The sequence below is a fragment of the Cebidichthys violaceus genome, unplaced genomic scaffold, assembly GCF_023349555.1.
Source record: "Cebidichthys violaceus isolate CVI_PGR_0920_01 unplaced genomic scaffold, fCebVio1.0.p SCAF_11, whole genome shotgun sequence".
Classification (NCBI taxonomy): Eukaryota; Metazoa; Chordata; class Actinopteri; order Perciformes; family Stichaeidae; genus Cebidichthys; species Cebidichthys violaceus.
Window position 1 is genome coordinate 17,181,692 of NW_027176274.1, and position 15,648 is coordinate 17,197,339.

At 38.6% G+C, this 15,648-nt stretch overlaps 1 protein-coding gene across 1 annotated transcript; it reads left to right on the forward strand.

Annotated features, from left to right (window-relative positions):
- Positions 1-1,938: 1,938 nt before the first annotated feature.
- LOC137891364 (alpha-1,6-mannosylglycoprotein 6-beta-N-acetylglucosaminyltransferase A-like) lies at positions 1,939-14,182 on the forward strand. The gene is made up of 16 exons (XM_068735935.1): positions 1,939-2,037; positions 3,393-3,576; positions 4,467-4,528; positions 4,764-4,853; positions 4,957-5,022; positions 7,724-7,900; positions 8,273-8,442; positions 8,613-8,741; positions 8,868-9,001; positions 9,142-9,275; positions 10,574-10,717; positions 11,922-12,068; positions 12,264-12,377; positions 12,513-12,587; positions 12,671-12,828; positions 13,357-14,182. The coding sequence occupies exons 1-16, from the start codon at positions 1,939-1,941 to the stop codon at positions 13,556-13,558; spliced, it is 2,085 nt and encodes a 694-aa protein (XP_068592036.1). The 3' UTR covers positions 13,559-14,182.
- The last annotated feature ends 1,466 nt before the right edge of the window (positions 14,183-15,648 follow it).

Consider the following 15,648-nt stretch of genomic DNA (forward strand, 5'->3'; position numbering starts at 1 on the left):
TGGCAAAGTGGAGACACACAGGCCTGAAGGTACAAAGAGCATAGAGAGAATGGGAGGAGTCAGTAGTAAAAGAGAGAAAGAAAAGGATTGTGACAGAGCAGCAGAAGGATTTAATATAAATACTATATAACCATGAAACATGTCCCTTTGTGAAAATGAAATAATCTCAACTGGTAGTTGGGCGCTATGCTTCAGTGACGACGTAGTCTATCAGCTGTTTCTACATATAAGCGCAGTGCAGTGAGGCGGTTGTGACCTAGGCATACAAGTATGCTCACATGCACTAATGTGCCCTAAAATCATGCACAGCCATTACGGCTTCACTATACTCCAATATATGTTTATATAGAAAATAGTTGTTTGCTACTATATTAATGCTCTTAATCATGCATATTGCACCTCTGATGATTGTTTTTTTAAAGGTCACCTCTTGTCAGCCTTCGCTCCTTCTCTCTATTAATTCTCCCCGTCTTTCCAGCTCAACTCTGTCTGTCTTCTCTCTCCTTTTTTCCCACCCACCCTGTATTCTCCTAGTAATAATTAAGAGTATTATAAAGGTTGCGGATGATCTGCTGAACATCGTCCTCTTATAACTGTAAGCAAACTGTCCAGAAAAGAGTTTTTTTATGTCACAGTTCTAAGTAAATATGACATAATTTTTTTTTAAGTAGCACTACATCTAATGGAAATAGGAATGTCCTGATAGAGTTTGCTAACTGAATATTCTGAGTAATAAATGTGTATATATATATATATATATATATATATATATATATATATATATATATATATATATATATACATATTCGTGCTGGGCAATGATTACAATTTTGAATCGCAATTAATCGCATGATTTTTTGCAATTAATCGCATTGTTATGCGTAAAATTCAATAATGAATTCAAAAGTAGTGTATTGCGCACTTTTATTTTTTAAAGTACTGCTATATGAACAAAACATTTTAAAGAAATAAGGTGCTTTTTAACAGCAGTATTCCCTTTACACTGTAACAGATAAAATACAGTTATAATGATTCTGATAATAGATATTCAGCCGGTTCACAACTTTATTTTCACGTGTGTAATAGATGCAATTTCAAATATACACCTTGAAAACTGCAAACCTATCTACGTCATGTTTTTTTTCTTTTTTTATGTTTGTTAAATTCTCAGTAGCGATAACTATATATGTATAATATGCTTATTATACATATTCCAAACAAAAACACTTTAAAAATTCTAAAAAAAATAATTTTAATGAATCATTTCTTTTTTGCTTTTTTTTGGTATTTTGGTCAGACACATATGCAACGCTGATTACCATGTAATATGTGTGGTATTAGTTATAAATGTACGTTGGTACATAGAGGGTGATAACAAGCTGTAAATATAGGGACTTAGGACCCAGGGGAATGTAGGTGAAGGAAACGGGAAGAGACGGAAGAGATGACACACAAACAGCTGTTCACTGCTCGCTGCCCGGTGTTATGGTTTAACCAATCACGTCTGTTGTTGTCGTAGCTATGGCAACTGTTGCAAATTGACGCATTCGGCTGAAGGTCGCCAGTTAACAGGGTCCCTGGTTAAACCATAACACCGGTTCTTGTGTTAAAAATGTCTGCTTAATAATAAAAAATAAACTGCGTTAACGCGCGATAAAATAATTGTCACCGTTAATTAATTAATGCGTTAACGCGATAATAACGCGATAACTTGCCCAGCACTAATACATATATAAGCTTATTGCTACAAAAGCTTATTTCAGCTGCAAGCCCCTCGAAGATATGTTCAAAGCATGCAGGATGATTCCTCAAAACAAAAACAAAAAACTCTCTCTCTTAGTCTCTCTCGCATCTCCCTTGTGGAACTACAAAGAAGAATTACAGTCACTCCATATTAAAGTGGAGGCAGAAAGAGAGAAAGGACAACTGAGGGATGAGATGATTGAGGACCTGCGTTCTGACAAACTCCAACTGCAGCAACAAGTGGCTCACGTGGAGAAACTCCTGAAGCTACAGGAAGAGAAGGAAGAGAAGAAAGTCAAAACCGGTAAAATGACTCTTCATCAAACTAAGAACGCTAACTGTCTTCCCACAGCAGAAACCAGACCATGACAATATAGTAGTAGAGGGCTAGAATAACCTTATTGGCTAGAAATTGGCTAGAAATTATAAGTAAAGTAATTGTTTTTTTCATTGTCGAGAAGTCCAATGAAAATTCCAAAGAATGTTGTTATTTATCTTTCCCTCCCTGCTGAAGAATTACACCTTAATAAATGTGTCAAAAATGTATAACTAGATTTTTTAAAATAGGATAAATGGTTTCTCAAAGCAGCTTGGCACTGTAGTTTTTGGCAAATGTCACCCAAAAATTTGTAAATGGTGCTCTTGTTAGGGAACTAATTTAAGCGGTGGATTTAGGCATATTTGTGGCAATAGCAAGTTTACAACAGCAAGACAGTGTAAATGGTCAAAATAAACTGAACTACATTCATACTGAAGGAAAATGTCAGGGAACATGGTTTGGCTCACTGTTGTGATTTTAATCATTTTTTGACAACAATGGAGCTCTAAGCAGAGTAATAATCTACAAACACAATACTTGTTAATAGATAAGTCATTGTGTATTTTTGGTTATTTCATGGGATTATTCCTGCTGTGCAATTCCACACTTATGGCACAGTTCTCAGTTAATATTTTATAATTATTGTAACTAAAATGTATTTTCAGTAAAGTAACACTAAATCTTATTTAAAATAGGAATTTCCTGGTAATACTAATTAAATCTATATTCTATGAATACTAATTGTATAGTGTGGCTGATTGCTTAAACAGCTCTTTCCAGATGCAAGTTTCTTGATCACATGTTCAAAGTGTGGTGGAAAAAAATCTTTTTAACCTCCCTGTGAGAAATAACCTAGATGAGAAAACTCTTAAATATAAAAAACATATTTATTGAACACTAATAATAATTCAGCTGAATGGATAGAGCTCTTTCCCCACGGATGGTTCGGAGGTCTAACAACAATGAATAGACAAAACAGAGTATATATACACATTATCTTGTCTCCTCTCCCTTCACCCCCCTTCGCAGTCTGCCGATGCACCCACCAAGGCCATGTCCTCAGTCTTCTGGTGGGAAGAGGGTTAGGTGGTGAGATCAGGATGGCACTACAGCAAGCCAGAAATGCTAAAATACCTTTAATAAGAGATCATTTCTTATTAGCTTTTAAATTAGTCTGGTTGGCCTCGTCTGCGTTTCTGCAGGTTTTAAGCAATACAAGTTATAACTAAGAGAACGGTATGATAAATTTCTCCAACACAAAGCAGCGGGATAAATACTCAGATTAACACTGCGACTCTCTCTCTAAGTCTCTCCCCCGCCTCCTTTGAAGGACTACAAAGAAGAATTTCAGTCTCTCCAGATTAAAATGGAGGCAGAAAAAGAGAAAGACAAACTGAAGGATGAGATGATTGAGGACCTGCGTTCTGATAAACTCCAACTGCAGAAACAGGTGGCTCTCGTGGAGAAACTCCTGAAGCTACAGGAAGAGAAGGAAGAGAAGAAAGTCAAAACTGGTAAAATGACTCTTCATCAAACTAAGAAAGATAACTGTTTTCCCACAGTGGACGGTTCTAACAAGTGACAATACAGTAGATAGTCTAAAGCAATTACAGTTATGTCAGCACATAAGTGATGAATTCAGATGTGTTCATATGAAAATGTTATAAACATTGGCTAGAAGTATCTCATTGACTAAGAATAAGGAACAAGGCGAATGTTACTATTTTTCTCATTAACAAATCCAATGACAAGTCCAAAGTATGTTGAGATTTCTCTATGCCCTCCCTACTGAAGACGTATATATCTTCACAAATATGTCAAAAATGCAAAATTAGATTTTTCAAAAGAGGCTAAGTAGCTCCTCAACACAGCTGGACACTAGTTTATATGAAATGATATCCCAAATGAGTAAATGGTGCTGTTGTTCGGGACTATTTTCAGCCGGGGTATGAGACACATTTGGTGCTCTAGCGAGTTTACAACAGGACAACGTAAGTGGGATTGAGTCAAAGTAAACTAAAGTGTCCAGGATTTTACAAAATGATTAAGAGCACAACCTTTACCCCACAAGGGGGCTGAATCTTTGGCAATTACCCAATGAGAAAGAAATTAGACAACTTCTGTTGGTGAAAACATGAGGGTTGTCATCCTCAACATACCTTAATTGTTATCACAACCTGTAATGAATAAAATGAATAGAAAAGTTACATTAGTGGCATTTATTCACACTTTATTCATACGTCATGCAGAAGAAAAATGAAACAATCTCCTTTAGTCCTTTCTCTAATGATATCACGAATTGGACTCAAACAACTAACTAATTAAATACATTTAAATTCGTAGAGCATCTCTAAACAAGCAAACGTGCTGTTGTTCGTGTGTTTTGTAGATGATCAAATCAAAGGGGATGAAAATTGCCCACTGCCACCCTTGGATGGATACCCAGACTGTAAAGCGAAATTGAAGGTAACAAATGTCTTAATCCTTTTAAAAGCAATCTGTCATTGACACCCCATTAGTAAAAATAAATCATAACAATGTCGACAGAATATTTCAAAGAGGTAAAACTATGAACGATACAGCAAGAATCCTGCTCTTAGATCATTTATGTTAATGTTGTGTAACTTAGACAGTATAAAGCATTGTGTTGATCATGATTGTATACTTGTTTTTTTATTATGGCCCTCTGTTGTTTTTCCAGTGGATGAAAGACATGTGGAGGACTGCTCCTTGCTACAGCAGTTATGGGGTGAATGGGTCTCTGTGCTCCATCCTTATCTACCTGAGTGAGGTACCTAAGTGGTTTCAAGCTCTCATATCAGCATCGAATGTGGCGGTGATGACCTCGCCACATTCGTGTTCAATTTCTCTCTTTCTTTCTGTGTTGTTTTAAGATAGAGTCCTGGTGTCCAGTGCTTCCAGGCCGCGTGATTCCTGTAGCTGTACTGGGAAACTTAGAGGTAAAGTAAAGGCAAAGGAATGTGTGTTACTTGGGATAGCACCCAACCAACCACACTGATCCTGACCAGCTAGAGCAGACATGTCAAACTCAAAAAAGAAAAAAAAAAAAAAAAAATTTTTTTGAAAGTAATAAAAATATCCCCATGGTCGAAATTGTGAGATAGAAAGTCGAAATTAGGAGATAGCATGTTGTCTGTGTGCCGACATATCACAACAGGTGGACAAGAGGGGCATCAGCCCATAAAGCGGTTTTCCAACAAGTGATTGAATTGAAAATGGTCGACAAATAATCCCAAAATGTACACGAAGAGAAAAATTGATGCAGAGGGAAGAACATTTTATGAAAGTTGGGAAGGCGAATACATGTTTGTGCTTCAAGGAGAAAATACAGTCTGTCTTCTGTGCTATGAGGCAGTGTCGGTGATGAAGGAATACAATTTACGTCTGCATTTTGACACCAATCACGGAGATAAATTTAGCCTCCAAGAAAAAAATGAAATTGTCCAAGAATTAAAAGGCAGACTGCAATTGCAGTAGAATATATTTTCAAAAGCTACAGCCCAGTGCATGCTTAAAGGTATGTGAGCAGGTGAGCTCCGACCAGATACAGACTTTTAAAATGTCAGTTTTGTGAAGAAACACCATCGCAGACCGAGTTCAGGAACTAGCAGGCAATCTAACAACACAGCTAGCTGAAGAGACGAGCAGGTACTTGTCTTTTTCATTAGCTGTTGATGAAAGCACAGACAACACGGACACATCATACATCTATCAATGTTTATAAAAGGCTGAAGGCAGACTTGACCGTCAGTGAGGAGCTCTTGGATGTAGCTGCATGAATGGGATGACAAGGGGGGGGGGACATTAGTGATGCAGAGAGAGGACAAAAATAGCTTTGAACAAAGTTAATGTTTGATGATATTTGTCTTTGTTATTTTCTTTAAAAGTTTGATCTTTGATAGAGTAATGTGGGTTTATTAACCCTAAATTAAAATGATTTATGTTATAATAACAGAAATGTCCTTAAATATAATTTTACATGTATATAACTGCATGTACAATCTTTTTACACTTGAATAAACAATAATCAAATGCAGAGACAGTTATTTAACAATATGTTAGGGAGTAGTTACAGTTACACAGTCTTACAGTTACAACCGGACCTTTGAGGGCAATCATGAAGCTGATGTGGCCCAGAGTGACAATGAGTTTGACACTCCTGAGCTAGACGATAGTCGCCACATCCAACCTACTTCTTTATAACCTAGGTCACACAGAGGAGAAGTATGGGGTCCCATTTCTGCGTGTTGAGCAGCAGTTTTTCTTTTTGACAGTAAGTGGGCGGACCCAGTCTCCGTTGTATCTCTACATCTAACTGGTTACAATCCTCGTCTTTGGACAGATCAGATATCACTGTGACACTGTCTGTTAGAGGTGGTTTTCAATTTGCCACTAAACACTACTGCACTACTCAGAATGTTCTACATTTGTCTGACAGGTTTTGTAAACTTTTCAGACTGTAGAGGCTGATGAAATACAAATTATGTTAATAGCGTTTTGAAGTACAATAAAGAAAAATGTGTTTCTCTTGTAAATGGAGTCAAGTTGCTCAGATTGATTCACTCATCATTCTATTATTTTGATAGTCAAACCTCTTTTGACAAACAGCTCAAAGAAGCTCTTTGATCTTAATTGATTAAAACATGATGTTATCATATTTAATCATACTGTTGTGTTTACAGAAGATATATAATGTAGTTGTATATAATATGAGCAACAATCTGGACCTGCTCAAGGATCTGTAGCCAAGATTAGGGACCACTGTTTGTATATTAACTGTTTGCCCAACTTAAATCACTGACAAGTAATTAGTGGATGAAAAAGTATTCAGATCCTTCACTGCAGTAAACGTACTTATACCATACTGATGAAATAATCCACTATGAGTAAAATACCTGCATTCAAAACCTTAGTCAAGTATGTTACTATCAGCAAAATGTACTTGAAGTGCAGAAAATAAAAGTACCCGTACAGTAAAATGTACTTGCCTAGAGTCTGTGTCAGAGTGATATCCGGCCAATCCAAATACGAGGATTGTAACCAATTAGATATAGAGATACAATGGAGACTGAGTCCGCCCACTTACTGTCTAAAAGAAAAACTGCGAGCGAGCAAGGTAAAGTTTCGCGAGCGACTTTCGCTCGCGCGAGAGTGAATTTTGCTCGCAGAGTGATGTAAAAGCGTTCGTCAAAGTAAAATACGCGCGCGGCTGTTTGATTTGCGCGCGCGCGTGGATCTCATTTGCGCTCTCGGATTTTGACAGTGATTTGCCTTCATATGGGCTGAACATCGCTCTCTGCGTGGTCTGCGCTGAGGCACTGGAAGCAGGTGTTGTGAAGATCCGTCCCGGCACTGAGGCCAGGACGTGACGGGCGCTAGCGCTGTTCTTGAAGCAGCGACTCCATCAGTGGAGATGAACAGTCAGTGGGTAAAATCGTCGTTGAACAGTCGGCTACACTTATGCGTAGGCAATTTCCAATGGGAAAATGACCGGAGGAGTGTCTCACTCTTTGAGTCCAGTAGAGGGCGGAGCCTGTGCGAGTTAGAACCTGTCACTAAAATGCTGTGAGTGGCGTTCATGGTCCAACAAAGGCACATTTACACACTGAATGCTGACCTGTGTTTGCTTTATTTTTCTAGGTCGAGACTGAACCTGCAATGGTAAGGGAAAATCTAACAGATCTGTATCTATCTCTGCAAAAGAGAGTCCAGTTCCGTTGGATTCACCAAAGAATTCGCAGTATGGAAGAGATTTGGGTCATGGCTGGACGCTCTCTTTCAGCCAAATACAACATCACAGGGAGGAAAGCTAAACAGGTAATGTATACCTCCCCATTGCTTTTATTGGAATACTAGTTGACAGTTTACTAACCCGCCCCCATTGGATACTGTTTTAATGCCTTATATGCCTTATATTGATGATAGGGGCACAATTTCCACTTGAAATTAATTTAAAGTTCTTACAATTCTTAGGTGTCTAAACTCGTTTTATTATGAGACAATATTACTTTGAAATTCTAAAAAGATTTGATTTTGGATCCAAGCTTAACAGGTGGGCAGAGAAAATCTTAACAATTAATGTGGTCTCAACCCTGTCTGTGGTCTTAGTTCACTTGATTAAATAACTGTATTAAAGGAGAGAGAACAGTTGTTGTTGCATCTTGTCCATGGAGTTTTACCAATTCCCAGATTCTGGTGCATCCTGGAGCTCTGACAGATGAATCAGGTTTTAGAATAGCAGAGGCTGCCTTTAGTGGGGGCCCTCTTGGGGAACTAGTCCAGTGGAGTGACCTCATCTCCACACTATACATCCTGGGTCACCATGTTCACCTCACTGTCTCCATACCCGACCTCAAGCAGTGAGTATGCACACAAAAAGAGCCTGTTGTCACCGGCTGCTTTCTTTCATGGTGACTGGTGTCATTGCATCATCGTACATTTTCACTTATTCTATTATTTTCCCATAAGTGTTATAATAACTCAATTTATGTATATCCATTCTCGTGTTTATCTCCCTCTCTATATATAGTTTTCTAGGGATAGAGAAAGGTGGCTGCCCAACTCGTCATTTGAAAGTGAAAGCAAACCTGATCTACACAGACATTGCTGGTTTTAAACAGATTCAGAAAGTACTACAGGCGTCTTGGATCAAATACAGGTGGGTCCTGACATTATTATATTGAAAGTATTTGTGAGTTATATGAGAGTGAGACATTTTGCACAAATGTACATATTAATGTTTTGGCGGGTGGAACTGTGTACCTGTGTTGTGTCTGTTGATCAGGTGTAGGTTTCGTATCTTGGACACTTTCGGCACAGAGCCAGACTTCAATCATGTAGCCTGGGCCCAAAAGCACAACCTTCACAGTCCATTTGGCAGCCTCAACCTGATCCCAATTCAGTTCTACACCATGTTCCGTATGTTTCTGCTTCTTTTTTTCTTTTCCAACAGCCAATCGGGTGATTTACATGATGTTTGCTTGATCTGAGACGAACAAAAAGGGCAACTTTTTTTGTACTTTTCTTGATTAATGTGTAGTCTCTGTAACTGTGAGCAGCTCATACACCAGACAACACATTCCTGGGCTTTGTGGTGCAGCACCATCTGAGAGCTGAAGAAACTGAGCAGTTAAACTCAACCAGAAGGCAAAACCAGGCTGTTGTGTATGGCAAGAGAGCCACGTTTTGGGAGGTAATATTGGGCTGACAACAAAATGTTGTTTTTCTCTGAAGTATGTTAGATGTGTATTTCTTCACACACCAGTATTTATTTGTAAAGGTATTAAGGAAATATTCAGGTTCTAGGGGAAAAAAACGATCATGTTCACAACAGAAAGTTGTGTGATTGCCAAATATAAACAATATTTACTCTGTTGGATCCCTTTTTTTCATTCAGATATCCCCATGAAATACACACTCCATTTGTCATTCAAACCCAGTGAGGCTTTTGCATTAACTAGGCTCCTGAACTGTGTAAATGCTATTAGAGACTGGACGGCAGAAAACTGCTTACAACTTAACGGCACCAAGACGGAGGTTCTAGTTATTGCACCAGATGAATTTGTCCCTGTGATCAAGCAAGAGTATTGGTCCACTCTCCTCTGCTGCCCATTTCAAATCTAGGGGTTATTTTTGATCGATCCACGTCATTTGAGCCCCATGTTAAGTAGCTGTCCAGATCATGTTTCTTCCACCTAAGAAATATCAGCAAACTGATATCTGTAGTATCAACAGCTGAACTACAGATGATTATACAAGCCTTTATCTCTTGTACTACTGTAACACAGTTTTCTCGTCACTCAGTGTAGCTGCTCTTAACCCTCTGCAGGTAATCCAAAATGCTGCCGCCAGATTACTCACTAGGACAAATCAACGGTCTCACATCACTCCCATACTCCGATCTCTTCACAGGCTACTTTAAAATTCTCACTCTCACTTACAGAGCACTACACGGTCAGACTCCTACATATGTGGCTGAACTACTTCACCCTTATTCAACCCCCCCCCCGCGCTCTCAGGTCAAACGTGTTAGGTTATCTGTCTGTCCCATACACTCGCCTTAAGACCCATGGTGACCGAGCTTTTGAGGCAGTAGCACCAAGGTTGTGGAATGCTCTGCCTGCACCCCTACCTTTTGCTGAGTTTGTGAACTCATTCAAAAATCAGCTCAAAACACACCTGTTTAGACTGGCGTTTGGGTAAAAATTCATGTCCTAGACCTGCTTTTAAACCATGTTTTAATTTTGTACTTTCTGTTTTTTGTGCATTCTTAAATGTAAATTATTTGCCCTTATATGGTCACATTGTGTTTTTTATGTTTGTAATTCTGCTCTTGTTAAGCACTTTGTGACTAATGTCTTTGAAAAGCGCTTTATAAATAAATCTTTTTTACTTCTGTCAATGGACAGATGTATTTTGTGCCTTTTTCCATTGACATCCATTGTCTTTCTAGCAAGTCACCCTTTGCTTTCTTCTGCTGTTACACTGCAGGGTAAAGGAGCATATCTGAACGTTATCCACAAACACTTGGAGATCCATGGGACAGTTGATCACAGCACTTCGATCCCAAACTACGTGATAAACCACGGCATTGTCAAAGGCACTGAGGTTCAGGTCCTGTTGAAACAGAGCAAGGTGAGTGTGTCTCCCTTAATTGTACCCTTGTTGACTTCTTTCTCACTTAAAAGCACACTGCTATAAGTGTACAAAAAATAGTATAGTACTTTTTCTCCTCTGATATTTTTTTCTTTTAATGTGACCTTTGTACCTATGTAGTATAAAGTTAGGAGTAACCTTTCCTCATTTGATGGCGGTGACAAAATAAAAGCAAAAATTGGCAGAGCAAAATCTGCAATCCAAATGTGTTACCCATTTCTATATTTAGGAATATAAAAGCAGATTTTATAATGTTTGGATTTGACACATCTGTCAAATCCAAATCCGACATTTAAATCTGCACAAGTTTCTGACAGTTAAAATTGTATCAGCTTTATCCTTCTTCATGGTAAAAAATAAGATTTCAGAAATGTTTAATATTCATAGATTGAATCCAGGCTTTTATTATGACAAAAACAGATGTTCAAGCGTATTGGTCTACGTTATGTTTCTAGTCGGTGGGCATTTGATTACAATGTGTATGCTGCGGTACTGTTGGTTGTATTAAAAAGTGTAGTAGTATTGGTTGATTTAATTGAATTACCTTTTTTACATGAAAGTGTTTGTATGTAATTATATACAGTATGTAAATGCATGGGGATCCAAATGAATAAATAAATCCAAGTAGACTTACTTGACGAGGGAGCGCTGTCTAAAAAGTACTGTCAACATCAATCACAGATGTAGATCATACAGAATGTAGATCTGCTGTATCTAAACATCAAATGACACCCCATATAGACGTATTGTATAATTTTCTGCAGAAGACTTCTGAAACATATCTGTAACATGTTTATAATCGATTCTCATAAAATTAGGGAGAATCATGAAGTCTGAATATGATAAAACACGTTTCAACAACATTACAGATTAAAAACACTATGTAAGCAGCATTGCACTTCTTTATTTCTGCATTTTACATGATACAACATTTTATAGAGCATTTGAATTCAAAACAACAAAATATTATCATATTTTTGTTTTTGTGGGTCCACACAACATTTAAATGACAACCCTCTCTGCACATGCTGTAAGAACACTGACTGTAGGAGCTGAATTCTTCATTGATTGTCCTGGTGTTGACTCAAACCGTGTGGTGACAGGAAAGGCAGTGCATGTGGTTACGTTATACTTCTTCATTGCCTATTTATTTATTTATTTTTTAATCTGTGGTCTGTTGTAGGTTTTTGTTGGATTGTCTTTCCCATATGAAGGCCCCGCCCCGTTGGAGGCCATAGCCAATGGCTGTGCTTTCCTGAATCCCAGGCTACACCCTCCGCAGAGTAGCCTGAACACAGAATTCTTCAAGGGGAAGCCCAACATTAGAGAGGTCAGGGGTTATATTTAAAACTGAGTCACTTATTGTGATCTGATGATGAATTCAACAAATGTACATGTGTAGAACCTCACAAACACTGTACAGAAATCCATTTCAACCTCAAACAAATGAACAAGTAGGAATGAAATAATGATCTAGTTGATCCAACAGGCAATTTAATCTACTGTTGGTGTATTTGTGTTGCAGGTGACATCCCAGCATCCTTATGCCGAGGCCATAGGAGAGCCCTACGTATGGATGGTAGACATGCACAACTCCACAGATGTGGAGAGAGCTCTCACTGCTATCCTCAATCAGACTGCAAGTAGCTTTCAGTGACAAATCTACCTTTTCCCCAAAGAACACAGCGAAAATACAGATGACACTCAGCTTGATGAACACAGAGCTGCAATTTTTCTCTATCTATAGATGCGTTGTTTTGCACATACATTTCAGATTGAGCCGCACCTTCCCTATGAGTTCTCCTGCGAAGGGATGCTCCAGAGGGTCAACATCCTGATTGAGAAACAGGTTGGAGGAATAGAGAGAGAGAGAGAGAGAGAGAGAGAGAGAGAGAGTCTTTTCTTCTCATCTCGTTCACATCTTTACCTCAGGACTTCTGTAACAACACGGGGAGCTGGCCACCACTGAGCGCGCTCCAGGTTGTGAAGGCAGAGGCAGACACTTCCTGTAAACAGGCATGCCAGCAGACAGGGCTGATCTGTGAACCTGCATTCTTCCCCAATCTTAACAACGCCAAGAATCTTGCCATGTAAGTACTTACATGTTAATTTGCATAAACATGAATTCAGTCATAGGAATCCTGACGATGATCACGTCCACTTCTTATATACAGTCAATGGTTGAATCCTGATGGGCAGGTTGGCTCCTTGCATGGAAGCCTGTATGTGTGTGTGAATAGGGTGAATGTGGACTTGTACAATATATGATTGCATGTCCATTTACCATGACAATGTTATGTAGCAACCATTAAGTCAACGTACTTTTATCACTGTTTAATTCATCACGCTGGATACAGACAGTGTTGGCCGCATCATTGACTGGGAGTTTCCATAGCATTGTCGTCAAAGATGGTGATGTCAAACTAGATGCTTCAAAACCGTAGTCCACAAACCAATGAGTGACTTCTTAAATACAGTCTATGTTTGTGAGCGAGAGTCAGTGAATTCAAATCCGCCTCTTGATGTATAGTTGAAATTCTCCAACATTATTAGTATTAAATGCTTTATGACTTCATGATTTGATACACAGCTACTGAGGATTCTTTCTTTTTTTCCAGCCACAGCATAGATTGTCAAACATCGGAGCTCTCTGACAACCGGTTGGTGTTTCCAGCCTACAACAGCAGCAGTAAACACTGTGTATTCCAGTCCGACCCCTTGCTCTTCAGCTGCGTGAGATCTGACCGGTCCTTGATCCGCATCTGCCCCTGTAGAGACTACATTAAGGAACAGATAGCATTATGCAAAGCATGTATCTAAGTCCTAGATAAAAAACAAACCCTTTGTACATAAAGGTAAATAAATAGTATTTTTGTGGGTTTTATCCGAAATGTCCTGACTCGTCACTCACACTTTCTTAAAGACTTTGGTTGAGGTCTCTGGCATCCTTACGATGGCTCAAACACAAAGGTGTAATGACTTCACATGTTGCCTTGATAGGGCAACAACACTGTTTAATACAAAAGAGCCAGCTGGACTACATACCGTTTCAGATTGTGATCAAAAAAGTAAAAGGAAGTAAATTACACTGGTACACTTTCCCCTACCTTTCCTCACCATTTCTCTGATGCAGCATTAATTAAAAGATATATTTTAGTCCAAATGTAGTCCATAAACCCTTTAGGCACTCACTCACTTCTTCTAAGCACTTAATTTGCCAACTAATAGGGATGAGAAATAGTCTGCAAAGCCATCATCCAGACACAAGAATTCAGCCGCTGCCTGTCTGATAATGATGCTAACGCCCCGGAGCATTTCACAGTCGCCTGTGAGATAAAGATAAAGATAAAAACGGCATGAATGCCCATGTTCCATCCATCTACTTGAGGTGCTCTTAATGTGCATTATCTTTCCAGAGCAGCAAGAGCGCAGGACTCCTCCTTATGCAAGATAGTAAGTTCATAAAACTCAATGAAGAGGCAAAGAAATCTGTAAAGAGCTCATTATATACTTTTCTCAATAAGAAATCCAATGGGGAACATACTGAGCTTTTTGTGTAGGCCTGATCCTTGCTACAGCAGTTATGGGGTGAATGGGTATCTGTGCTCCATCTTTAGGTAGTTTGGATGAAAAGATGCTGCTGGTTGGGGAGGTCTCTGACGAATCACACACAAAAAAGTGAATCTGTTCAAAGTGAGGTATTTTTTGCAAGTTATTTTGTGAGTCCACTGACATGAGAAGGGATTCAGACACAGTTGTTCTGTTGTAGATGTTGACTTAAGTTTAATAAAATGCATCAAGACGTCTTGCCTCTCCTCCTCTGCTCACCTGTCTTTTCATACTTCCCTGTTTCACTTGTACTACCTGTTATCCTGTCTAATAATCAAAAAGTAAAGTACTTAATTAAGCAAGGCATTTTCACATTTGATATACAAGAGACAAAACGTATGTTGCAAGTCATAATGTAATAACTGCCCATAATGTATTGTTACCCACAGGATAGAGAAACATTAAGAGGCTAGATCAATAAAGAACTTTGTGCTCTTGTTCTAGCAGTGGTGGAATGTAACAAGGTACATTTACTCAAACACTATATTTAAGTAAAACTTGTAGGTACTTGCACTTAAGTTGAGTATTTTCATTTAGTTTAAAGCTATACTGGACTTTGAGATGTAGAATAGTGTATTTCGCTTTATACACGCTATTTTACAAGCTATATACACTACTATTGGCATTGTTTGACTGTATGCTATCCAGAATCAAGTTTGTTTGTCGTCCCCGAATAAACTCACAACATTCAGCCACTGGATTGGCGTGAATCATTTACGCCCAGCGCGTCCGCAGGTTGGTCTCCCCTGCTTAGCCTCTCGGTGACTTAGTGGAAGTTGATGATAGTCAACTATAGTGAGTATACTTTAACTTTCGATACTTAGAGGATATTTTGATGCTTTATTTTGATGCTATCTCTCTGCGTTTGTATGACAAACACGCACCTGGTCATCATCCAGTATATTGAATTAAGAATCATCTCTGTAAAGGACTCATTAGTTCAGGTCAGTAGATCTCTTGTAGTCCTACATTTTGTCACATATTGTCCTCTAGACTAAACGGACAATGTCCAGTGGTTTTAAATGAAGTACTCCACTTATGTCATGTAATATTGAAACTAGTGTTGGTGTTGGTAAACCTTGCCTTTGTTCATACTTCTGCAACTACCTTCTATATTTCTGCTGCTAGTTCTATTTCTTGTATTACCGATATTGTTGCTCCAAATACTTTTGTTACTGCAACTACAGGTTGTTCTACTAGTATTTTGTGTACTGCTACAGTCAAGACCTGTTGTCATCGTAGCCTCAGTACTTGCTGGTTTTTGAATAACATTAAATTACTATCTCATTTTATTCAGGGTC